The 26,116-nt window shown below is 44.9% G+C and overlaps 1 protein-coding gene across 1 annotated transcript in view; it reads left to right on the top strand.

The window, feature by feature from the left end:
* Positions 1–368: 368 nt before the first annotated feature.
* FBXO22 (F-box protein 22) overlaps positions 369–26,116 on the top strand; it is a 25,977-nt gene continuing 229 nt past the window's right edge. Inside the window, exons 1-7 of the mRNA XM_077264264.1 lie at positions 369–639; positions 2,966–3,104; positions 4,921–5,008; positions 5,716–5,811; positions 6,758–6,922; positions 8,714–8,879; positions 25,879–26,116. The exon at positions 25,879–26,116 is cut by the window's right edge and continues 229 nt beyond it. Of these exons, the coding sequence (XP_077120379.1) occupies positions 482–639; positions 2,966–3,104; positions 4,921–5,008; positions 5,716–5,811; positions 6,758–6,922; positions 8,714–8,879; positions 25,879–26,116 (1,050 nt within the window). The 5' untranslated portion in view covers positions 369–481. The remainder of the gene's footprint in view (positions 640–2,965; positions 3,105–4,920; positions 5,009–5,715; positions 5,812–6,757; positions 6,923–8,713; positions 8,880–25,878) is intronic.

The raw sequence follows: 26,116 nt of genomic DNA, 5'->3' as shown, positions 1-26,116 counted from the left end.
CTGCCTACGGATGACATACGGACCACTATTTTTGGAACATTTCTGCGTATTACGGCCGTAAAATACGGACCGTATTTTCATACGCTGAGTGTGAGGCCGACCTAATAATAGCACATTCCTCGGAACAGAGGCGGATTCCGGCGCTGATCCGCCCCTGCCCCACGTGAGCCGCTGATTTTCTCCTTTGTCCAGCGCTTATACCCGGCAGTTCCAATAGTCGGAGATGTGCGGACTGGACGTACTGAGAGAAGACGCTGTCTGGTGGCGAACAGGTTAATAGGGCCTGCACAGCGGCTCCCGATCATTGGCATCCGCATGCGCAGTAAGCACACCTCGCACATAAGTCTCTTCCAATTTCCCAAATAAAAATAATGGCGGAGCAGCCGGCTCCAGGCGCGTCGTGCGTCGTTTCCATGGCAGCAGTGAAACTCCGTGACGCCAAGCTTGTTCCGGCGGAAGCTGGCGCTGTTGTTCTGAGACAATGTCTGCAATGGAAATGGGTCCGTCTGGGGAAGCGCTGGAGAGTAACGGGCCCAAAGCCCTCGGCAGCCTGGACCACCACGTGCTCAGCACCCTGGCGGAGGTGGTGGAGCGAGTGATGAGCTTCCTACCGAGCAAAGCTCTGCTGCAGGCAGCCTGGTGTGTGCTTCTCCCGAGCCTACGGGGACTACAGAGCCCAGCATGCACCTGCTCCTCAGGGGCCCATAGAACCTTCTGTAATGTCTGTGTATCCTGTGAGCAGCACTGTCGTGTACCCAGAGAGGTGGCACAGATGTAGCAGAGCTGAGTGTCGTGTACCCGGACAGGCGGTACAGATGTAGCAGAGCTGAGTGTCGTGTACCCGGACAGGCGGTACAGATGTAGCAGAGCTGAGTGTCGTGTACCCGGAGAGGCGGTACAGATGTAGCAGAGCTGAGTGTCGTGTACCCGGACAGGCGATACAGATGTAGCAGAGCTGAGTGTCGTGTACCCGGAGAGGCGGTACAGATGTACAGAGCTGAGTGTCGTGTACCCGGACAGGCGGTACAGATGTACAGAGCTGAGTGTCGTGTACCCGGACAGGCGGTACAGATGTACAGAGCTGAGTGTCGTGTACCCGGACAGGCGGTACAGATGTATTAGTGCCGAGTGTCGTGTACCCGGACAGGTGGCACAGATGTACAGAGCTGAGTGTCGTGTACCCGGACAGGCGGTACAGATGTATTAGTGCCGAGTGTCGTGTACCCGGACAGGTGGCACAGATGTACAGAGCTGAGTGTCGTGTACCCGGACAGGCGGTACAGATGTACAGAGCTGAGTGTCGTGTACCCGGACAGGCGGTACAGATGTAGCAGAGCTGAGTGTCGTGTACCCGGAGAGGCGGTACAGATGTAGCAGAGCTGAGTGTCGTGTACCCGGACAGGCGATACAGATGTAGCAGAGCTGAGTGTCGTGTACCCGGAGAGGCGGTACAGATGTACAGAGCTGAGTGTCGTGTACCCGGACAGGCGGTACAGATGTACAGAGCTGAGTGTCGTGTACCCGGACAGGCGGTACAGATGTACAGAGCTGAGTGTCGTGTACCCGGACAGGCGGTACAGATGTATTAGTGCCGAGTGTCGTGTACCCGGACAGGTGGCACAGATGTACAGAGCTGAGTGTCGTGTACCCGGACAGGCGGTACAGATGTATTAGTGCCGAGTGTCGTGTACCCGGACAGGTGGCACAGATGTACAGAGCTGAGTGTCGTGTACCCGGACAGGCGGTACAGATGTACAGAGCTGAGTGTCGTGTACCCGGACAGGCGGTACAGATGTAGCAGAGCTGAGTGTCGTGTACCCGGAGAGGCGGTACAGATGTAGCAGAGCTGAGTGTCGTGTACCCGGACAGGCGATACAGATGTAGCAGAGCTGAGTGTCGTGTACCCGGAGAGGCGGTACAGATGTACAGAGCTGAGTGTCGTGTACCCGGACAGGCGGTACAGATGTACAGAGCTGAGTGTCGTGTACCCGGACAGGCGGTACAGATGTACAGAGCTGAGTGTCGTGTACCCGGACAGGCGGTACAGATGTATTAGTGCCGAGTGTCGTGTACCCGGACAGGTGGCACAGATGTACAGAGCTGAGTGTCGTGTACCCGGACAGGCGGTACAGATGTATTAGTGCCGAGTGTCGTGTACCCGGACAGGTGGCACAGATGTACAGAGCTGAGTGTCGTGTACCCGGACAGGCGGTACAGATGTACAGAGCTGAGTGTCGTGTACCCGGACAGGCGGTACAGATGTAGCAGAGCTGAGTGTCGTGTACCCGGACAGGCGGTGCAGATGTAGCAGAGCTGAGTGTCGTGTACCCGGACAGGCGGTACAGATGTAGCAGAGCTGAGTGTCGTGTACCCGGACAGGCGGTACAGATGTACAGAGCTGAGTGTCGTGTACCCGGACAGGCGGTACAGATGTAGCAGAGCTGAGTGTCGTGTACCCGGACAGGCGGTGCAGATGTAGCAGAGCTGAGTGTCGTGTACCCGGACAGGCGGTACAGATGTACAGAGCTGAGTGTCGTGTACCCGGACAGGCGGTACAGATGTAGCAGAGCTGAGTGTCGTGTACCCGGACAGGCGGTGCAGATGTAGCAGAGCTGAGTGTCGTGTACCCGGACAGGCGGTACAGATGTAGCAGAGCTGAGTGTCGTGTACCTGGACAGGCGGTACAGATGTAGCAGAGCTGAGTGTCGTGTACCCGGACAGGCGGTACAGATGTAGCAGAGCTGAGTGTCATGTGAAGCCCCCACTGTGCATTATAAAACCTCTGACGTAACATTACATCTCTGTAGAGACACCGTACTGATAAGTAGCCGCGCACTGACAGATCACACTTTGAGCTCTGCTACATCTGTACGCTGTATTATCGCTGCCTCCTGCATTGTCCATGTTATTATTGGTGACCGCTTTTTGTAAAGTTGTGTTTTGTTTTCTGTGTTTCCTTTTGTAGTGTTTGTCGGTTATGGCGGGATTGTGCCTGGGGGAAACTGAAGGCCAGGCAGAGGGTGAAATGGCTGTCCACTCTGGGGGCCGGAGAGCTGAATTCGGGGGGACACCCTTTGGTCCAAGTTGTGAAAGAAGAAATAGAGGTTAGAGAAATCTTTTCCTAAAATGGGTTTTCTAGGAATTGAATAAGTTATTTCCATGATACTAATTTCTGCCCTATCCATGGGTGAGAGGATCGTCGTTGGGACCCCCACAATCAGGAGAATGGGCCCCTGACCCCTGGGATCTAAGCTCCGCAGCCCATCTGGAATGGAGCAGAGATGCCGGCGCTCGACCTCCGCTCCATTCATTGCCCGTGGAGGTGTCGGAAGGCCCGTGAAGGCTGGGCACAGTATAGGCACAGCAGCCGGTGTACAGGTTACTGAAGTGTGTGCAGATGGCTGCCAGCCGTGCGGGGTCCTAAATAACACGCTGGACCTCTGATGGGGGCTGTGAACCAATCAGATGTTCCCACTGGGAGGGCACATAGCATTTATTGTATGTGACAATGACCAGGAAACGTTTTCTAGAATGTCACTGATTCCCAGAATTCCCATGGGCCCACTATGCAGTGAAGTCAGGAGATGGGACCTAGCGTGTGTCTGAGGAGCTGTCATGGACTGAATTACTGGTCCGTGCTCTCTGCCCATGGAATTCCCTGAGCCTCCGGGTTCGCCAGCTTGGCATTTGATAGGCATCATCTGTGCTGCGCGCGGTGCACAGGTAACATCTTGCCAGGCCGGCTAATCAGAAGGCGAGCCCGGGATCCCATTCTTAGGCCTCTTTCACACTTCAGTTGTTTGGCGTCAGTCTAAATCCGCCATTTTCCTCAAAAAACGGATGCCTTTTTTTTTTTCGACAGATCCATTTTTTTCCCCACAGACTTGCATTAGCGACGGATTGTGACGGATGGTCGTCCGTTCCATCCGTCATGCGACGGATCCGTCAAAGTTTGGTGGACGTCATCTAGACATTGACGGTCATTGCAACGTTTTTTGTCTGCGTTGAAATGGCGGATCGCGACGGATCCGTCGCGTCCGTCATTTCATAGAATGGCCACCTATGGGCGACGGATCCGTCGCGACCGTCATTTCGGCGGATCCGTCGCCCCAATCCGTTTTTTCAATTTTTTTCAATTGCGCATGCTCCAAAAAGTATATACAACCCCCGAGTAACGGATCCGTCAAAAAAACGGATCCGTTACATCCGTTTTTTCAACTATTGTGACGGATCCGTCGATCCGTCATTATGTCGGAAGTGACTGACGCCAAAAAACTGAAGTGTGAAAGAAGCCTTAGGCTACTTTCACACTAGCGTCGGGAACAACCCGTCGCTGTGCGTCGGGCCGACGTTCCCGACGCTAGCGTGGTCTCCGCCGCACAACGGGGGCAGCGGATGCATTTTTCCAACGCATCCGCTGCCCCATTGTGAGGTGCGGGGAGGTGGGGGCGGAGTTCCGGCCGCGCATGCGCGGTCGGAAAAAGCGGACCGTCGTAAGCAAAAAACGTTACATGTAGCGTTTTTTGCTCCCGACGGTCCGCCACTGCACGACGCATTCGTCGCACGACGGGTGCGACGTGTGGCAATCCGTCACAATGCGTCGCTTCATGTTAATCAATGGCGAAAAAACGCATCCTGCAAACACTTTTGCAGGATGCGTTTTTTCGGCAAAACGACGCATTGTGACGGAATGCAGTTAACGCTAGTGTGAAAGTAGCCTTATGGGGTAAGGGAATTCGTGCAGCTTGTGCCACGGCCAGCGAGCACCGCCCTGGAGCGTGGACAGGGGTGGTACGCATCGATCCGCTCAGCTCTGCCGTACAGAAGGTGCGTGGAATATGACGTCCTATACCTGCATTAACCACACGATGGCCCTCTTATGGAGAACATGCGCTGACAGCCGACTGCTCTCTCCTGCAGAAAGTCTACATATTACCAGAGCTATTCCTGTACTTCACGGATGCCGACTCCCTTAATGATCACGGAGCACACTGCGGTCCGAAGAAAGGTAATGATCCAATGTGGCAGAGCTCGTTCTGCCATGGGGAGTCTCAGAACTCAAGGGGCAGATTCATCCATATTTTCTCATTCTTGGGCAATGTGCACACAAAGGCTTTTTGCTGAGTTTTTGGAGCAGAAATTAAAAGTTTGAGATTGGGAGAGTTTTCGTTCAGGTTCTGCTCCTAAAACTCCATGTGCACATAGCCTTAGACAGTACATCTTTACACCACCTATTAGTCGGCCGTCTATTTTCACCAGAAATCTGTACCCAAATTTTCCCAATCAAAAACGCATAATAAGTATGGTGGATCTTTCAGGAGGTTTTCTGGTCTGTGAAGAAAAGTCTGCAGTCGCTGGATGTGATTGCAGACTGCTGAATCATGGCAGTGTGTGGTGTGCGCACTCTCACGATTCCCCTGCGCGCCCCACATAAAGGAGCGCTGTAGCGACTGCTGGTATCTGATATACTTATGGTCACGGGCCGACTACTCTCATCCAGCTTCTCTTCGTGGCCGTGTGCACGTCGCACACTGTCACAATTCTTCAGTCTGCAGTCACACGGAGCAGCTGCAAGCTTTTCTCCTGAGACTGGAAACCCCCTTTAAGGCGGCATAAAGTGTAATATAAGTTCTATGGATGAAACTTGACCCCTGACAGGAGCCTCACTGAAAGGGGCGCATGCGGTGTTACTATCTGGTGTTCGTTCTTTTTTAGCAAAAAAGAAACATGGTTTAGAAACTGCACTTTCCTTGGAGAACCTGCTGCCGAAGGACTGTGAGATTGTGGGACTTACCACGCCGGGAATTGTAGGTAATATATCATGTGCTATAGTTGGGCTTAACCATACTGCTTTCATCCTATATCTCTTCTTTGTATTATGGCCGGAGTACAAGAAAATGTGAGATCTCTATGGTCTGGCTGTAATATTGGTTGGCACATCAGCTATTAAAGGGAACCTGACCGTAGATATATGCTGCCCGATTGACGACAGCAGGTATGGGACGCTGGCTGTATGATTTCAGGAATATACGTTTAACTTTGAAATGCTTCATCGTTTAGGGACCAAACGTACTTTAAAAGCTGCCAGGAACCGAGCCGCCTGGGAGACTAGTCTGACAGGCGGGTCCCTGGCGGCTTCTCTCTGCCCGCTGCCATTTACCCACAGGTAGAGACCTGTCAATCCAGGGCAGCGGTTGAGGAGAAGCCACCGAGGACCCTCCTGTTCAGCTAGTCTCCTACACGGCTCAGTCCCCAGTTTCTTTTAAAGTACGTCTGGTTCAGCAGTTCAAAATGATACTTGTATGGCTGCAATCATACAGCCAGCGCCTGATACATGAGGCCATGGTTCAGGCAGCTTGTATCTGCTGCCAGGTTCCCTATGGACGCCCACCAGATTGCTCTGACATCTGAGCCGGAGATGCCGGTGGTTCTGTTCCTTCTGGAGCTTTCGTTGTCTTCCTGTGCAATCCTTGTATGTATTCTGTCTTCAGATTTCCCAGTAAGTGTGATTCTTGTCATTGCATTGGTTATTTTTTAGTATTTTTTGTTGAGGGTTTAGGAAGAGTACCCGGTGTACCACACTGGGTTGGTGCTGATATCATTACCTAAAGTGGTTTTATCTGACCTTGTAGAACAAGAGCCATCCTGTATTGTCCTGCCATCCAGAGTCTTCCTATTCGTTCCTGTAGACGTCAACCAAGTCATTATTCATGGAATTAACCTGCTACTTATATTAATTTGCTTGTTTTTACACTAGTGACACCCATGGGGTCTGCCAGTAATCCACCCAGAGAATTCGAAGATGGGGAGTCTGGCTTTGCACTTCTCTTTCCAAAAATCAGTGGGGTAAAGATCCAAAAATTTCACTTCTTCAAGGACTCGAAGAATAAAGTATTTGATGAGAACATACTTGAAGAAGCGGGTGAGTTTTCCTATGTATACACTGTTAATACACAAACAGTCTTCACATTATACTTTATCCATTTAGCGCAAAATGACCCCCCTGTATGTCAGGGCTGGGGTACACAATGGTGAAGGGGGCTTGGAGCTGAGCACTGTCCGCACGTCGTAGATGTCGGCAGAGTTGCATTGCTGACATCTGTCTCTTAAAGGCCGCAATTAAAGTAAAGCTCTGATTGCTGTTGTTAACCATTAAAATGCCACTGTCAGTCTGACAACATTTAAATGGTTCGTGCATCGGCTCCCGTTATCCCCAGCTTTCTACGCTTACCATTTTAGAAATATTCGCCTAAAAAATGGAATACAACTGCAATAATAATTTGTAAAACACAGCACAAACTCGCTCCACATTTGCCACACAGGTAAATTAGGAACTTGGGAAAGTTTTACACCAGGTTTCAGTTCTCTAAGACATATTCACTAAAAAAAAGTAATTCAAAATTGTTCTCAAGAAATTCGCATACAAACTGGACATGAAAGCCAATATTAATTAAGGGCAGCACGGTGGCGCAATGGTTAGCACAGCAGCCTTGCAGCACTGGAGTCCTGGGTTCTAATCCCACCTTGGACAACATCTGCAAAGAGTTTGTATGTTCTCTCTGTGCTTGCGTGGGTTTCCTCCGGGTACTCCGGTTTCCTCCCACATTCCAAAGACATACTGATAGGTAATTTAGATTGTGAGCACCATCGGGGACAGCGATAATGTGTGCAAACTGTAAAGTGCTGCGGAATATGTTAGCGCTATATAAAAATAAAAAGATTAATTTACAGCCAAACTTCTGGACCAATCTGCCCTAAATTTTACATATAGGTAAATGAACGAATATGAGATTGCTGAGGGACCAACACCCGGCGCCCCCTCGGATGTCAACAGTGTACGGAGCGGAAAACCACAGCTTAGAGCGCTGGTTAGTGGCCGCTCCCAGGTCCTGCAGATCAGCGCATATTCAGGTATAACAATTAGAAAAGGCAGAGATGATTAACCCCGTTCCGACATCTGACATAGATGTACAGCGCAAGTTGGTAGCGGGTGTATAGATCAGTCTCAAGGGGGAGAACACATCCCATATCCGACAGATAATGGCTGTGACACAGAGCCAGAAGTTGCCTGTAACCGCTGCCCACAACTGTTCACCTATTAAATGCTGCTGCCTACCAGATCCTTATAGTGCCACTATCAGTGCCGTGGCAGGGGGGCGTGTCATTATTTGCTGCCATCATCGCACGATCACTAGGCGCTGATGGGTTACTATGACAGCCGGGGGTCTCTTGAAGACTGTGAAACTGGCTCCTGTGAAACCCAGGCCTTGGTATCACTGGTTCAAGTACCCTAGAAGGACTAATAAATACACTAAAAAGTAAAACAAGTATTAAAAATATGGAAAAACCAATGCATAAGTTTGAATCACTCCTCTTTTTCCCCCATTGAAAAATAAAGGTAATAAAAAAAATTTCAAAGATACACATGTCATATCGCCGTGTTTTGTACAGTCAGATGTATCAAAATATAAAAATAATTAGCTTGACCCCAAAAAAAATAAAAATTTAAAAATGGAAAAATTGTGGGTTGTTTTTGTTTTTTTTGTTGCCGCGCCACCGCAAAAAATGTTGTTAAAAGCAATCAAAATATATCTATCCCTAATTGGAATCAGTTAAAACGTCATCTCACCCCACATTACTGCATAATGGGATAGGATCTTAGAGAATAGAATACCCCTTCAATGTTTGTTTTTTTTTTTTGTTTTATTTCCAGGCCTTAAAAATAACCCAGATCTGCGTGTGGTTCTGATCTTTGGATACAACACATGGAGGCATGGAGCAACACGTTTCTTAAATCAAGTTCTTAATCCGCTAAATGAGAAAAGTATTATCATCGCTGGTGGGCAGGTGGAATACCTGGTGACCTTCTCTTCCCAGGCGTAAGTATAGTTTTCAGATCTGAGTTACAGCTAGAAGTTTCACCTTCGAAAACATAAATACATTGTACTACTTATTTTCTACAGGAAAAATATATACCATATATACTTGAGTATAAGCCGACCCCCCCTAATTTTGCCACAAAAAACTGGGAAAACTTAATGACTCGAGTATAAGCCAGGGTGGCAAATGCAGCAGCTACTGGTAAATTTAAAAAATAAAAATAGATACCAATAAAAGTAAAATTAATTGAGACATCAGTAGGTTAAGTGTTTTTGAATATCCATATTGAATCAGGAGCCTCATATAATGCTCCATACAGGTTATGATGGCCCCATAAGATGCTCCATACTAAAATATGCCCCATATAATGCTCCATAAAGTTCATGATGGGCCCATAAGATGCTCCATAATAAAATATGCCCCATATAATGCTCTATAAAGTTTATGATGGGCCCCATAAAATGCTTCATACAAAAATATACCCCATATAATGCTGCACAAAGGTTGATTATGGCCCCATAAGATGCTCCATAGAAACATTTGCCCCATATGCTGCTGCGATTAAAAAAATAAAAAAAAATTATATTCTCCTCTCATGTCCTGAGCCGGTAGGGACATCGGCACTTGCGATATTCACCTGTCCCCGTTCCACCGCTGCACGCCGCTCCATCTTCCGTCTCTCTGCAGTGACTGTTCTGGCAGAGGGCGTGCACACTAAACACGTCATCCCGCCCTCTGACCTGAACGTCACAGCCAGAGGATGCGGAAGACTGAGCCCGGCGGTGGAACGGGGACAGGTGAATATCGCAATGCTCTCACCCTCCCCTGTCATACTCACCCTCCCGATGCGGTCCCTGGCAGCTTCTCCGATGCGATGGTCTCTGACGCCGTCAGCTTGTTCCTGTGTTCAGCGGTCACATGGTACCGCTCCCTTTGGAGTGGAGTCGCATCCAAATTCATTACTTTAGTGAGAGTTACCACGTGACCGCTGAACACAGGAAGAGCTGTGGGCCCCGGAGAAGCAGGGACATGCAGAGACGCATCAGGAGCAGGTGAGTATGATGTGACAGCTGCCGCTTCCCCTCCCCCGCCGACCCCTGGGACAATGACTCGATTAGAAGCCTAGAGGGGCACTTTCAGCCTAAAAAAATGGGCTGAAAATCTCAGCTTATGCTCGAGTATATACAGTATCTTTGTACCGTGAAGGCCAGAAGATAGAAAATTGATAACATTTGAGAGTCCTCAGTGGTTGATCCCTTATAATGGCAACCTGAAAAGATGGTAACAAATAGAAGCTTTCCAGACTACTTCAGTCTCTTCATCAGTCATAGAATAACACACAATCTGAAGAGTCACATATTTATACACAACCGGACACAGGAATAATGCAAGAGATAAGACAAGTGATGTGAAGTAGAACTATCAGTGTGGGAGAGTGATAAACAGTTGTGGCTTTAAATATTAGAACAGTTCAATGCAATGCTCCACTGAGAAATGTTATATGCAAATTGCCTTTTCAGAGAGAAAGAGGACTTGAACTCTAGCGCCACCTGTTTGAAGTAGCGATCTTACAAGTCAGTCAACCCTTTAACAAGTCGTGCAATATGACTTAGGATAAAAGCCAAATCAGTATCTCAATTCGCAGACACGGTGTTTTGGGCTATTGGCCCTCGTCAGTGCAAAGCATGAGAACTAATTTGGCTGGATGAGAAGCTCTGGACTGAGGTCTAAGGGGCAACGTTTCTCCTTATGGAGAGTGACACACCAGCTCTGGCTTGTCAAGGCTTATTCGCCGTGCAATGCTCCTCCAGGAATTTTATGTGTTTTATTGACCTCTCATTGAGGTCTGGTCCAGGGTTATGATGCCCCCAAATGGTCTGAGGAGCACATTCCTTAGTTGATGTAGAAAAAAAGAAATCCATGCAACCCATTAATTCCTGCTCTGATTGTGGCACAGGGTAATTACCGTTATCACTATGACCACGTAATCAAAATAATGGCACTTCACATCAATTAACATCAAACTTGCTCTGGCTGAAGGTACCGTATTTTTCGGACTATAAGACGCACCTAGGTTTTAGAGATGGAAAATAGGGAAAAAAATATTTGAAGCAAAAAAGGTGGTAAAATATTTAATAACATAAACATACTATTATATGTGTTGTTATTATATATAATAGTATGTTATTATGTTGGAAGCTGCGGGTAGAAGATGGAGCTGCGGGACCAGTGTGGTGTCTGTAAAGTACTACATGAAGATGCTGGAGGGTGAGTATAAGAATGGGGGCACAGGGCTTATATTTAAAGCACCACTCCAGCACTGAAAAATAACACTGGAGTGCTGCTTTGAGATCCCATTGGGAGAACTATAACTCCCAGCATGTCCTGCAGATCCTATGGCATGCTGGGAGTTATAGTTCACCACACAAGTGGCAGAGTGCTTTATTGTGTGTTGTGGTGAGGTAAAATGCTGGAGCATCCCATCCCATGATACCACAGAGCTCTCCCTCTTGTTGCCTCTCCACAGCTCCGGAGGAAGCTTGCAGATTGTAGTGTGGTGTCTGCAGGACCTGTGATGACATCAGAAGAGGGAGGGCTATGTGCTGCCATGTGATGCTCCAGCCCGCCCACTCCTGACATCACACAGGTCCTTGTGCTGGAGCACACAGCATCCAGCACAGCCCCGGCAGGCAGGTATGCAGCGATCTTGTCCCCTCCGGCCCCTGCTGCTGCTGCCTCCTCCACCAGACACACAGATCTCCCCAGCAGCTGCAGGAATCCAGCACTGGGGAAACCATGTGTGTCCCTGTGAATGAGTATTCATTTGCTGCTCCCAGCTCACACTCAGCTGATAGATGGGCGGGGAAGTAGCTAATGAATATTCACTGCACTTTAATGATCAGGACCATGTGGTTTCCCCAGCACTGATTCCTGAAGCCTGGCAGGGACATTTTTCTGCCTCCTGCCTCCCAGTGCAATCCCACTCGCTGCTGCCCACTCCCCACGTTACATCCCTACCATAAGATTCACCCACACTTTCCTCCCAAATTTGGAGGAAAAAAGTGCTTCTTATGGTCAGAAAAATACGGTAAGTACCGCAGTATGTATATATGTATGTGTGTGTATATGTATATGATATATATATATATATATATATATATATATATATAACCCCCATCAGAGAAATATATGATGTACCTAAAACCATACCAAAAAGAAAACCATATGATCTATGATACAGTGTGGACTGACACCAAGAAATCTTGCCAAAATAATAAAAGGCAAGAAATAAGGGTTATCAGTATACAAATCTACTCAGGTTTGAAGTTTGAATAAACCTAACAAATCCAATGCATGAGATCCATATCAATAACAGCATTACAAAGGTATAAATATACTGACATCAAATAGATAGATGCAAGTATAGCATGAAGTACTAAAATAACCCTAGTGCGTATTAAAGACCCATATACATGGTGTCAACTAGATGAATTCCCCTATGTCTATGCCTGTATGGCTGAAGGCAGTACCAAAAAATTTGTGTAGTCGGCCATACAAATATGTCACATTTTATTAAATTACCAACAATACATAGGCAAATACACTTATAATACATAGCTAGAAATGATCAATAGTACAGCTCAGATCATGCATAAAAGGAGATAAACTCATGGTGTGGCCACCATCTTCCCCTGACCTCAACCCTATAGAGAACCTTTGGAGTATCATCAAGCAAAAGATCTATGAGGGTGGGAGGCAGTTCACATCAAAACAGCAGCTCTGGGAGGCTATTCTGACTTCATGCAAACAAATACATGCAGAAACTCTACAAATACTCACAAGCTCAATGGATGCAAGAATTGTGAAGGTGATATCAAAGAAGGGTTCCTATGTTAACATGTAACTTGGCCTGTTAGGATGTTTTGGAGTTAAATAGCTTTTTTGTTTAGTGAATGTGACCTCCTAATGCTGCAATTAACACAAATGAGAATTTTCAGTTCTTTAAAACATATCAAATGTTTAGAAATTCTACTGTGCCTAATAATTTGGAACAGTGCATTTTGAGTTTTTATTCATTTTGGAGACTATACTGTTATCATTGGGAGGTTTATTCAATAAAATTCGATGTATACTCTAATGGGTGATGACTTTTATTAGACTGACTGTCATTTGCACTGACCATTTAGGAAAATCCGAGAAAAATGTCATTTGCATAATAATTTGGAACATGGTGTAGTGCCCAAAGTATTTACTCACCATGACAGTTGTCTACAACCCATGTACTACATATAAATAGGTAGTTACACCAATCATTAGGTCACAAAAATCATCTGAAGGCTACATCAGTCCTGTGAACAACAAGACATAAGCTGCGTGGCTGAAGCGTAGATTTATGAAGGATTGATGAGGCTAGAGGCAAAACGCGCATCGGGGTGAGGGAATGAAATGCTCAGCACTTTTGATTTTTATAATTTCTTCATAAATCTACTCTTCAGTCATACAGGTATAGACATAGGGGAATTCATCTAACTAACACCTTGTATATGGGTCTTTTATATGCACAAGGATTATTTTAGTACCTTCCTTATCCGAGAAAAACTGTCTGATGACACTCAGATCAAATTCTGACAAGAGTAATCAGTTTTTCTCAGACTTAGACAGAAATAATAATAAAAAGTTTGTCCACCTTCTCCATTCTGTCAGTCCGTGAAAATCTGACCGTAATCAGATTTTTTTCTTTCTCAGACCCAAAGACTTGCAATGCCGATTTTGATCTGACACGACCTCCAATTTTTTCCAACTACCAAACTGTTGGAGGGAAAAAAAGCAGACATGCACAGCTCCATAGAATACCATAATTACGAGTTCTATCTGTGAAAACCATGGATAACAATCGTCAGAGAAAAATCCGTACCCAAGCTCATATTGTTCTTAGGGAGTTAGCTGTCAATCAATGGCTAGAGGGCAGGGCTAGCCACTAGCTCATTAATGCCAATACCAGGGACTCCTGATCTGAAGAGCACGGCTACTGACGAAGTGGTGGGGCAGGCATAATAGACGGAGCACTTAGATCGGCCAGTCTGACATCTTATTGCTCCCTCATAGATAAAGGTGGTGACAGATTCACTTTAAGGATGCGTCTGTCAACTGTCTCTTCTCGTAACCGGCAGATCTGTGCATTAAACTTTATAATAAGGGTTAGGGAGGGTAAGTGATCAAAATGTACTCGGCTTTCTAAGTAGGTAATATTTTATATATAAATTGTAAAATGGTATTCAAAGGATGGAGCTGTCCCCGACATCTGCCATATAAGTACGCCACAGCGGGCAGGGAGTGCCCTAAAAGCATCATGCATGTATGCCACAGTGATGGATCCAGCATCAGCAGGTATACATAAAGGGCTGAATGTGTGAACACTCTTGCGACTCCATTGTGAGGCGCCAATGGTCAAGCCATGATCCCTGTGGCTGTCTGGTACAGTGGCCTGTAAGTCCCTGCTATATACTGTCTAACAGGCCATCTGTCAGTGTAACACTGGCAGGTCTATTACCCGGTAATATACACGTTTTATAGATATCAGACCATTCAAAGTCTCATAGTGGGAATAAGAGGAAAAAAAGTCCAATAAACTGTATATGCAAAAATATTAAACGCCGTATCAAGAAGAACATGAGCTACTGTACAAAACTGTCCCACGTCACTACAACCCTTGATGGGTTGCCATGACAGCTGAGGGTCTGCTGAAGACCTCTGTGCCTGTCATTACAATCCTCCTGAGAAAGAGAGCCTCTAGCTGACGTTCATGGGAGATCGTGATTTCCACTATGTATAGCACAAACGATCAGGCGATCGCAGCTTCAGGTCCCCTAAGGGGACTAATGAATGCAGTAAAAATTAAAAAATATGAAAAAATATAAAATCACAAGTTCAAAACCTTCTTTTTTTACTCCATTGAAAATAAAAAAAATTTAAATACTCATATTTGATATCGCTGCATTCATAAAAGTCCGATCTATCAAAATAGAATAAATTAATTCGATCAGTAAACGGCATAACGAAAAACAAATTGAAACGCCAAAATGATAGTGTTTTTGTTGCCGCAACATCATATCTATCCCAAAATGTATCATTTAAAACGTCAGCCCTTAACTGAAAGCGTTACGGTTCTTGGAAAATGGTGACACAAGCAAAACTTTTTTGTTTTTACAAATTTTCCCAAATTTTTTTTCACCACTTAAATGAAAAAAAAAGAAATTATACATGTTTGGTATCTGTATAATTGCACTACTGTGGAGAATCATATTGCCAGGTTAATTTTACCGCATAGTGAACATAGTAAATAAAAAAAATTGTGAAATTGCCCTTTTTTTTTTTTTTTTCTTTTTTTTTTTGCGATTTCAACATCCTTTGTATTTTTTACTGCTTTCCAGTGCATCACATGATAAAATGAATGGTGTCATTCAAAAGTACAACTTATCCTGCAAAAAAAAAAAGAAGCCCTCACATGGCTATGTGGACAGAAAAATAAAAAAGTTATGGCTCTTGAAAGAAGGGGGTAAAAACACAAAATGGACTCAGAGTGAAAGGGGTTGTCTTGTATTTTGCTTAACCCCTTCACCCCAAAGCCTGTTTTCACCTAACTGACACGGCCACTTTTTACAATTCTGACCACTGTCACTTTATGAGGTCATAACTCTGAAACGCTTCAACGGATCTTGGTGATTCTGAGATTGTTTTCTCGTGACATATTGTACTTTATGATAGTGGTAAAACTTCTTCGATATGACTTGCATTTATTTGTGAAAAAAACAAATTTGTCGAAAATTATGAAAATTTCGCAATTTTCAAATTTTTCGTTTTTATGCCCTTAAATTAGAGAGTTATATCACATAATATAGTTAATAAACAACATTTCCCACATGTCTGCTTTACATCAGCACAATTTTGGAAACATAATTTTTTTTTTGTTAGGGAGTTATAAGGGTTAAAAGTTGAAAAGCGATTTCTCATTTTTGCAACAAAATTAGCAAAACCATTTTTTTTACGGACCACCTCACACTTGAAGTGACTTTGAGGGGTCTATATGACAGAAAATGCCCAAAAGTGACACCATTCTAAAAACTGCACCCCTCAAGGTACTCAAAACCACATTAAAAAAGTTTATTAACCCTTCAGGTGCTTCACAGGAATTTTTGGAATGTTTAAAAAAAATTGAACATTTAACTTTTTTTTCACAAAATTTTTACTTCCGGTCCAATTTGTTTTATTTTACCAAGGGTAACAGGAGAAATTGGACCAAAAAAGTCGTTGTACAATTTGTCCTGAGTACGCCGATACCCCACATGTTGGGGTAAACCATTGATTGGGCACATGGCAGAGCTCGGAAGGGAAGGAGCGCCATTTGACTTTTCAATGCAAAATTGTCTGGAATTGAGATCGGAACCCATGTCGTGTTTGGAGAGCCCCTGACGTGCCTAAACAGTGGAAACCCCCACAAGTGACACCATTTTGGAAAGAAGACCCCCTAAGGAACTTATCTAGATGTGTGGTGAGCACTTTGAACCTCCAAGTGCTTCACAGAAGTTTATAATGTAGAGCCGTAAAAAAAAATTAATATTAATTTTCACAAAAATGATCTTTTTGCCCCAAATTTTTTATTTTCCCAAGGGTAGCAGGATAAATTGGACCCCAAAAGTTGTTGTGCAATTTGTCCTGAGTACGCTGATACTTCATATATGGGGATAAACCACTGTTTGGGCGCATGGCAGAGCTCGGAAGGGAAGGAGCGCCATTTGACTTTTCAATGCAAAATTGGCTGGAATTGAGATCGGAACCCATGTCGTGTTTGGAGAGCCCCTGACGTGCCTAAACAGTGGAAACCCCCACAAGTGACACCATTTTGGAAAGAAGACCCCCTAAGGAACTTATCTAGATGTGTGGTGAGCACTTTGAACCTCCAAGTGCTTCACAGAAGTTTATAATGTGGAGCCGTAAATAAAAATTAATATTAATTTTTTCACAAAAAATGATCTTTTTGCCCCAAATTTTTTATTTTCCCAAGGGTAGCAGGATAAATTGGACCCCAAAAGTTGTTGTGCAATTTGTCCTGAGTACGCTGATACTTCATATATGGGGATAAACCACTGTTTGGGCGCATGGCAGAGCTCGGAAGGGAAGGAGCGCCATTTGACTTTTCAATGCAAAATTGGCTGGAATTGAGATCGGAACCCATGTCGTGTTTGGAGAGCCCCTGACGTGCCTAAACAGTGGAAACCCCCACAAGTGACACCATTTTGGAAAGAAGACCCCCTAAGGAACTTATCTAGATTTGTGGTGAGCACTTTTAACCCCCAATTGTTTCACTAAAGTTTAGAATGTAGCGCTATGAAAATTAAAAAATAATTTTTTCTTCCCACTAAATGATGTTTTAGCCCGCAATTTTTTTTCCCCAAGGGTAACAGGAGAAATTGGACCACAAAAGTTATTGTCCAATTTGTCCTGAGTACGCTGATACCCCATACATTGGGGGGAACCACTGTTTGGGCGCACGGCAGAGCTCGGAAGGGAAGGAGCGCCGTTTGAAATGCAGACTTAGATGGATTGGTCTGCAGGTGTCTTGTTGCATTTGCAGAGCCCCTGATGTACCTAAACAGTAGAAACCCCCCACAAGTGACCCCATATTGGAAACTAGACCCCCCACGGAACTTATCTAGATGTGTTGTGAGAACTTTGAACCCCCAAGTGTTTCACTACAGTTTATAACGCAAAGCCGCGAAAATAAAAAATATATTTTTTTCCACGAAAATTATATTTTAGCCCCCACGTTTTTATTTTCCCAAGGGTAAGGCTGGTTTCACACTTGCGTTTTTATCTAAATGCGTTTTTTTTAAAAACGCATGTGTGAAAAAATGCATGTAAACGCGGTAAAACGCATGCGTTTTTTAGACGCATGCGTTTTTATAGAAAAACACAAGAAAACGAGAAAAAAAACAAAAAACCCTAACCCTAACCTGAAATACGTGGCACTGAAATACGTGGCACTGAAATACGTTTATATACGTATATAAGTGCCACGATATTTCAGTGGCCACGATATTTCAGTGGCCACGTATATAAGTGCCACGTATATAAGTGCCACGTATATAAGTGCCACGTATTTCATGTAAATGCCACGATATTTCAGTGCCACGTATTTCACTGAAATATCGTGGCACTTAAATACGTGGCACTGAAATATCGTGGCACTGAAATAACGTGGCACTGAAATACGTGGCACTATGACTGTCAGAAAATGTTCATTAAACGGTTAGGGGTGAGTTTAGGGGTAGGGTTAGGGTTTGGATCCCTTTATCACCTTGATGGTGGTGGGTGACTTTTCAGTGTGTGTTCTGTTTTTTTTCTATAAAAACGCATGCGTTTTTAACGCAAACAAACGCGTTGAGATCGGACGCCATGTCGCGTTTGGAGAGCCCCTGATGTGCCTAAACAGTGAAAACTCCCCAATTCTAACTGAAACCCTAACCCCAGCCCTAACCCCAACCCTAGCCCTAACCCTAGTCCTAACCCTAGCGCTACTTTCACACTAGCGTTTTTTTGCATACGTCGCAATGCGTCGTTTTGGCGAAAAAACGCATCCTGCAAAGTCATCTGCAGGATGCGTTTTTTCCCCATAGACTAACATTAGCGACATATTGACACACGTCGCAAGCGTCGTGCGACGGTTGCGTCGTGTTGTGGCGGACCGCCGGCAGCAACAAACGTTACATGTAACTTTTTTTGTGCCGACGGTCCACCATTTCCGACCGCGCATGCGCGGCTGGAACTCCGCCCCCACCTCCCCGCACCTCACAATGGGGCAGCGGATGCGTGGAAAAACAGCATCCGCTGCCCCCGTTGTGCGGCGCTTGCACAATATGCGTCGGTATGTCGGGCCGACGCAGCGCGACGGCCCCGTACTGACGCTAGTGTGAAAGTAGCCTAACGGGAAAATGGAAATAAATATATTTTTTTAAATTGTATTATTTTTCCCTAACTAAGGGGGTGATGAAGGGGGATTTGATTTATTTTATAGCGGGTTTATTAGCGGATTTTTATGATTGGCAGCCGTCACACACTAAAAGACGCTTTTTATTGCAAAAAATAGTTTTTGCATCACCACATTTTGAGAGCTATAATTTTTCCAGATTTTGGTCCACAGAGTCATGTGAGATCTTGTTTTTTGCGGGACGAGTTGACGTTTTTATTGGTACCATTTTCGGGTACATGACATTTTTTGATCGCTTTTTATTCCGATTTTTGGGAGGCGGAATGAACAAAAATCAGCAATTCCTGAAATTCTTTTAGGAGGGGCGTTTATACCGTTCCGCGTTTGGTAAAAAGGATAAAGCAGTTTTATTCTTCGGGTCAGTACGATTACAGCGATATCTCATTTATGTAATTTTTTTATGTTTTGGCGCTTTTACACAATAAAAACTATTTTATATAAAAAAATAATTGTTTTTGCATCGCTTTATTCTGAGAGCTATAACTTTTTTATTTTTCTGCTGATGATGCTGTATGGCGGCTTTTTTTTTGCGGGACAAGATGACGTTTTCAGCGGTACCATGCTTATTTATATCCGTCTTTTTGATCGCGTGTTATTCCACTTTTTGTTTGGCTGTATGAGAATAAAGCGTTGTTTTTTGCCTCGTTTTTTTTTTTTTTTTTACGGTGTTCACTGAAGGGTTTAACTAGTGATATAGTTTTATAGGTGGGGTCGTTACGGACGCAGCGATACTAAATATGTGTACTTTTATTGTGTGATTTTTTTATTTAAATAAAGAAATGTATTTATGGGAATTTTTTTTTTTTTTTTCTTTATTTAGGAATTTTTTTTTTTTTTTTTACACATGTGGAAAATTTTTTTTTTTACTTTGTCCCAGGAGGGGACATCACAGATCGGTGATCAGACAGTGTGCACAGCACTCTGTCTGATCACCGATGTGACAGGCACGTTCCACAGGCTTGCCGGCGCCTGCTATGAGGATTCTCAGCAGACGCCGGCAAGCAGGGTCATCTCATGACCCGGAAGGAGTCCCGCGGCCATCTTGGATCCGGGGACTCCTTCCAGGTCACCGGAGCAGCGCGATCTCATCGCGATCCCCCTCTATGCCGCTGTCACTATTGACAGCGGCATCAGAGGGGTTAAATGCCCGCGATCGGCGATAGCGCCGATCGTGGGCATTGCTGCGGGGTGTCAGCTGTCATATACAGCTGACACCCGCACCCGATCACCGCGGCGCTCAGCGTGAGACCGCGGTGATCGAGCCGCCGTACTAGTACTGCGGCTGGCACTAATGCAGTGCCGGCAGCGCAGTACTAGTACGGCGCATGTCGGGAAGGGGTTAAAGTGTGCTATCACTGAGTGACTTCAGATTTCTGAACTATTTTGTGTGGAATGACTATATGATTTAAGTGTATAAAAACTCAAATTTTGAAAAAAAGCTGGATTACTTACCGGTAATACTCTTTTAATGAGTCCACGACAGCACCCCACATCATGAGAGAGGGATCCGCCCATAGGAACAGGAAACCTACAGAATAAAAGGAGGCGGTCCCCTCTCCTCCTCAGTTTAGTTTTCAGAGTATAAAGGGAACCGCAAAGTTTTAGTATTAACTCATAATCAGCAATTACAATCATCTTAAACTCTATACAACCATTATTTGTGAGCTTAAAAGAAGGAAATTGTGCAAAATTTGGGAGGGTAGTAAATGGGTGCTGTCGTGGACTCATTAAAAGCATTACCGGTAAGTAATCCGGCTTTTTACCCTTCGCCACGACAGCACCCCACATGAGAGATTTTCAGAGTCATTATCTGGGTGGGATTACTGTACTAAGAACAGCTCTACCAAAGGTCAGGTCAGAAGATGTAGATAGATCAAGTCTATAATGATTGTAAAAAGTAGAAGGTGTTGACCAGGTTGCGGCCTTACATATTAAATGGATTGGTACATCTGCTTGTTCCACCCAGGAGGAAGCCATGGCTCGTGTTGAATGTGCTTTTATACCCACTGGAGGAATTTCGCCTTTTGATGCATAGGCCAAGCAGATAGCTTCTCTGATCCACCGAGATATGGTAGCTTTTGTGACCCCATGTCCTTTCTTGTGGCCCTGAAAGGAGACAAACAGAGCCCTACTCTGCCTCCATGTCTGAGACCTTTCTATATAGGTCAGGATGGCTCTTCTAACATCTAAGGTGTGGAATTTATGTTGTTCTGGAGTTACATGTCTGGATGATCCATGAAGTTCAGGGAAGCAAACCTTTTTACTTGTCTGTTGTCTCTTGTGGCAAACAGATCCATTTGTGGTATACCCCATGTTCTTGTTATCATTCTGAATATGGTTCCGTTTAAGGTCCATTCCCCCTGGCGTAACATGTTTCGACTGAGGTAGTCTGCTTTGATGTTTTCTACACCTCTGATGTGTAGGGCTGTTGGGGATGCGAGATGAGTCTCTGCTAGCTGGAAGATGTCTGCTGCTATGGTCATCAGACTTCCTGACCATGTACCACCTTGACGGTTCACATATGCCACTGTGGTGGAATTGTCCGAGAAAACCCTTACATGTGCTCCTTGAATCTGTGGAAGAAAATGATTTAAGGCATATTCTACCGCTCTTAATTCTTTCTAATTGGAAGAACATGTTAATTCTGCCTAATCCCAGGTATCTTGGGCCAGACTATCCTCCATATGTGCACCCCACCCCAATAGGGCTGGCGTCGGTGGTAATTATCTTAGAAGGGTCTATTATCCATGGTACACCCTTTGAAAGGTGCTCCATATCTAGCCACCAGGATAGGGATTCTATGACATCTCTGGAAAGAGTTTACTTTCCAGATGTCCTTCTTTTCCCTGAGCCGACCATACTTCATACTGTAATTGACGGGTATGAAATTGAGCCCACGGCACAGCTGGAATACATGAGGATAATGATCCCAGTAAGGACATAGCTTTCCTTAGTGCCATGTGTGGGGTTTCCATTGCCTCTGACACTCTTGATTGTATAGTCAGTCTTTTTGACTGCGGGAGGAAGCATTTCTGACTTACGGAGTCTAGCTGGATTCCTAGAAATTTGAATGGTTTCTGGATTCAGCCTGGACTTTTCGAAGTTGACGATCCAACCTAACTCCTGTAGGGACGAGATCGTATTAGATAATCGAATCTTACATTGAGGTATAGAATTTCCTACTACTAGAAAATCTAGGTAGGGTATTATCAAAGTGTCCCATTGGCGTAGATGAGCCATTACTTCTAATATCACTTTTGTGAAGATGCGGGGAGCCATAGAAAGCCCAAAGGGCATTGCTACGTATTGAAAGTGACGAACCTGTCCTGCCAGGATGACTGCTACCCTTAGGTACTGCTAGTGTTCGGCATGTATGGGAAGATGATAGTAGGCATCTTTTAGGTCTATCCCGGCCATGACACATCTAGGGAACAAAAGCTTGATGGTAGAACTAATGGATTCCATTTTAAAAGTATGATTAAGCAAAAAAGAATTTAATTTTTTGAGATTTATGATGGTTCTGAATGAACAATCTGGTTTATTGATCAAAAATAAAGGGGAATAGAACTCCTTCCCTTCTTGATCCTGGGGAACCTCTATCAAGACTTTTAGATAGAAGAGATAGGATCTCTGATTCTAGAGCCCTTTGTTGTTCCCGTCCTTTTAGTGATGTTACTACAAAAGAATCCCAAGGGATTCGATTAAACTCCAATTTTAACCCATATTGAATAATGTCCAGAATCCATTGGCTAGATGTTGTTTCCATTTAGGAAAGAAAAATTTTAATCTGTTGCCCACTTCATGGTCAGCGGTACTTGCTACGCTTCGTTTTATAGGATCCGCTAAACAGAGCACCTTTTTGTTTTGGATCCTTTGTCTCCCAGCGCTCCCTTTGAGTCTCAAACGGTTTGTTCCTGGTAAAGGGGCGTCTTCTGAAGGCTCTCCTGTAAGATGGAAGAGATTGATTAGGGAAGCCTTTCTTTCTCTCTCCCGCTTTATTTAGGAGCTCATCCAATGTTTTCCCAAAAAGGAACTCACCCTGGCAAGGGATCGCACGAAGTTTTGCCTTTGCCTGTGCGTCCCCTTTCAAGTTTTTTAACCAGAGTGCTCGCCGGGCTGTGTTTACTAGGCCGGCTGATCTGGCTGCTAGGCGTAGTGAATCCACAGAGGCATCTGCCAGGAATGCTATCGCTTCTTTTATTAGAGGGATTTTCGGTAAGATTGACTCTCTCGAAGTTCTACCTCTAATTTGTTCCTCCAGCTGTTCCATCCACACTAGTAGTGACCTTGCGGTGCAGGTACTAGAAATAGCTGGCCTGAATGCCCCCGTGTTAGCTTCCCACGATCTTTTTAGTAAGGCTTCTGCTTTACGGTCTAACGGGTCTGTTAGGACCCCCGAATCTTCAACTGGTAAGACCGATTGTTTAGAAGTTGAAGCAACTGCGGCATCAACCTTTGGCACCTTTGACCAGGAATTTAGTTCCTCATCGCTGAAGGGATAGCGTCTCTTAGAGGATGATGGTAGGAAACCTCTTGTATTCTGCTTATCCCATTCTTTTTTAATTAGTTCTTTAATAGTGGGTATGACGGGGAAGGATCTATGTTTTTTTCTGTCCTAACCCCGCAAACATGATGTCTTGAGCTGATTTTTTTTCCTTTCTCGTCTGGGCACCCCATCGTGCTGCTGGCAGATTTTACTAAGTTGTCTATACTGCTGTTAGGTAGACAAAGCCCCCCTTCATTCTTGGATGAACTCGGCTGGGATCCAGATTCGTCTGAGGATCGATGTACATCCTCTGATTCTGAACTTGCTGGTGATCGGGACCTGCTTGGTTGGCGGGTACTGGTGCTACTTGTATGTGCCAAACCCTGCATTTCTTCCCGGATTATGGCTCTAACATCAGATGGAGTCATTATATTTTCTCTGCCGTAAGGTTAACATGATACATTCTGAGCACAACCTTTTAGCATATGAGTCCGGAAGGGGCTGCGTACATATGGCACATTCCTTGTGCTTGGACTTGTGTGTCCTTTTCTTAGTCTAGAGAAAGGGGATACAGGAGGAACATATATCAGCATATAGGAAGAGACTTTTTAAAAAAAAACTCACCCAGTGAAGCTGACAGGTACCGGTTCTGGAGGCAGATTTTTTGGCAAGTGATCCTTCTGCTTGGTGGTAGATCTCTTTTCTGGAGGTCGACCACCACTTTTAGTGCTGCTCCCTAGCGCTTCTCTCTTTGCTGGGAGAACGCTGTTCTGCTGCAGGCAGGTGCGCTTCGTCGGCCGGTGAAGCCATCTCACACACACCGGTCCGACGCCAGCGCCGCTTTTTAAATCTGGCGCCGAATCTCCTGCCTCCCCGGACCTAACTCGGAAGTGCTCCGGCGACTTCCGGGTTAGATGCGCCGCTCTCTCTCACCATGCAGCGGCCGGAGGTATTAAGCCGGCGGTCCAGCGGTGACCGGACCCGGACCATGGATGTGTGACAGGCTCCCCCGCCGCTGCTTCTGGAACCGCTGCCCCTGCCGTTCCCACAGAATCGACGCAGACTGGTGCATGGCCCAAGAATCCTCTTCATCTGTAGGTAAGCAGGGATTCCTATAGGAACAGGAAACCTAAACTGAGGAGGAGAGGGGACCCGCCTCCTTTTATTCTGTAGGTTTCCTGTTCCTATGGGCGGATCCCTCTCTCATGTGGGGTGCTGTCGTGGCGAAGGGTAAAATGTTAATATTTCTGATATTTTTTAGAAATAAACTCAAATTATTATTATTTTTTTTTATACAAACGTCTGCAATTTCTTCACAACTTAAATTTTAAATAATCCTCTGCAAGTTCAGTATTGCCGTAAGCGTACCGACATGGAGGGTCATTTTAAGCATACAATGATCACAGTAAAGACAATAGAATTGCATTTTTTTCACCATTTCATTTTATTTTTTTTCCAACCATTTCCAGTACATTATGTGGTAAAATGAATTGATGTTATTCGGAACTACAGCTCATCCTGTAGTAAAAACAAATTCTTAACAGCTATGACCATGGGAAAATAAAAAAAAGTTATTGGGAGGAGGAGAAGATGAAGTTAAAAAATGAAAACTTACAGAGATGGGGTAAAAGAGGTTTAGAGGTTTTAATAAATTAATAGATCTTTATTAGAGTATGAATAATAAGGATGCACCACTTTTTAATTTGCTTTGTTTTAGTTTGCCACTATTTTTAAGATCTTTCATTCTTGTTTCCATGCTTGTCGCAACTGAGAAGTGAATGGAGGGATACTTCATAAACTAAATAAACTGGAAGGATGCCTATAGCAAACAATCAAAAATTGTTTTATGCAGTCAATTCATTAATTTTCATTAAAAGGTTTGCCAACCACTCAAACAATCCCTTCTCTCTATAATAATAATAATCTTTATTTTTCTGTAGCGCCAACATATTCTGCAGCACTTTACAGTTTGCACACCTTATCATCACTTCGCATGTTTCCCCCTTATAAAATAATAATATTTATACCCACCTCCAGTGCCTGCATCGTTCCAGCGCTGTCGGCACTGGCTCTACCGGGGATCGCGAGGCAGTGTTATGTCAAGCAATTCCTGCAGCCAATCATTGATTCAGTCTCCCCACATATGGATGTATCACCTACATCTCATAGTAAAAGAGCAGCAGGTCTCAATTCCTCCAGATGTATGTGATTTGTCCGAAGGCGGGGAGAGTGAAGCCTATGCTGATCGGCCTCAGGGATCGCAATCCCCGGGGGAGCCAGTGCTGACAGTGATGGAACGGCGCCGGTATTGGAGGTGAGTATAGGTGTCTTTTTATTTTACTGGGGCAAAAATATGGATTTAGAAGGGTTTGTCCGAGATGTAGACATCCCTTTTTAATTTCTTGTGATGACGCAAATAAGGACTCCATATTGTGACATTTGCCCATTTCTCCCTTTTGCCTTGCAGGAAGACTCAAGGTACAGATTGCATTGGTGTAGTTGGACTGGCGCTGAGTGGACCACAGATTCAGGGAGCCACCGTTCTTCTAGACAAGAATGTGTATGATGAAACGACTGCAGACTCTGCCATGCAGCGTCTAAAGGCCGCAAACATTCCTGAGGAGAATAGTTTGGGTCTTATGTTTGCCTGTGTTGGCCGAGGAGAGCAGCACTACAAGAAGAAAAATATCGAGGCGGACTCATTT

Source organism: Ranitomeya variabilis, chromosome 5, assembly GCF_051348905.1.
Source record: "Ranitomeya variabilis isolate aRanVar5 chromosome 5, aRanVar5.hap1, whole genome shotgun sequence".
In the NCBI taxonomy this organism is placed as follows: domain Eukaryota; kingdom Metazoa; phylum Chordata; class Amphibia; order Anura; family Dendrobatidae; genus Ranitomeya; species Ranitomeya variabilis.
Note: the sequence above shows the minus strand (reverse complement) of the source record. Positions and strands in the feature narration are given on the sequence as shown.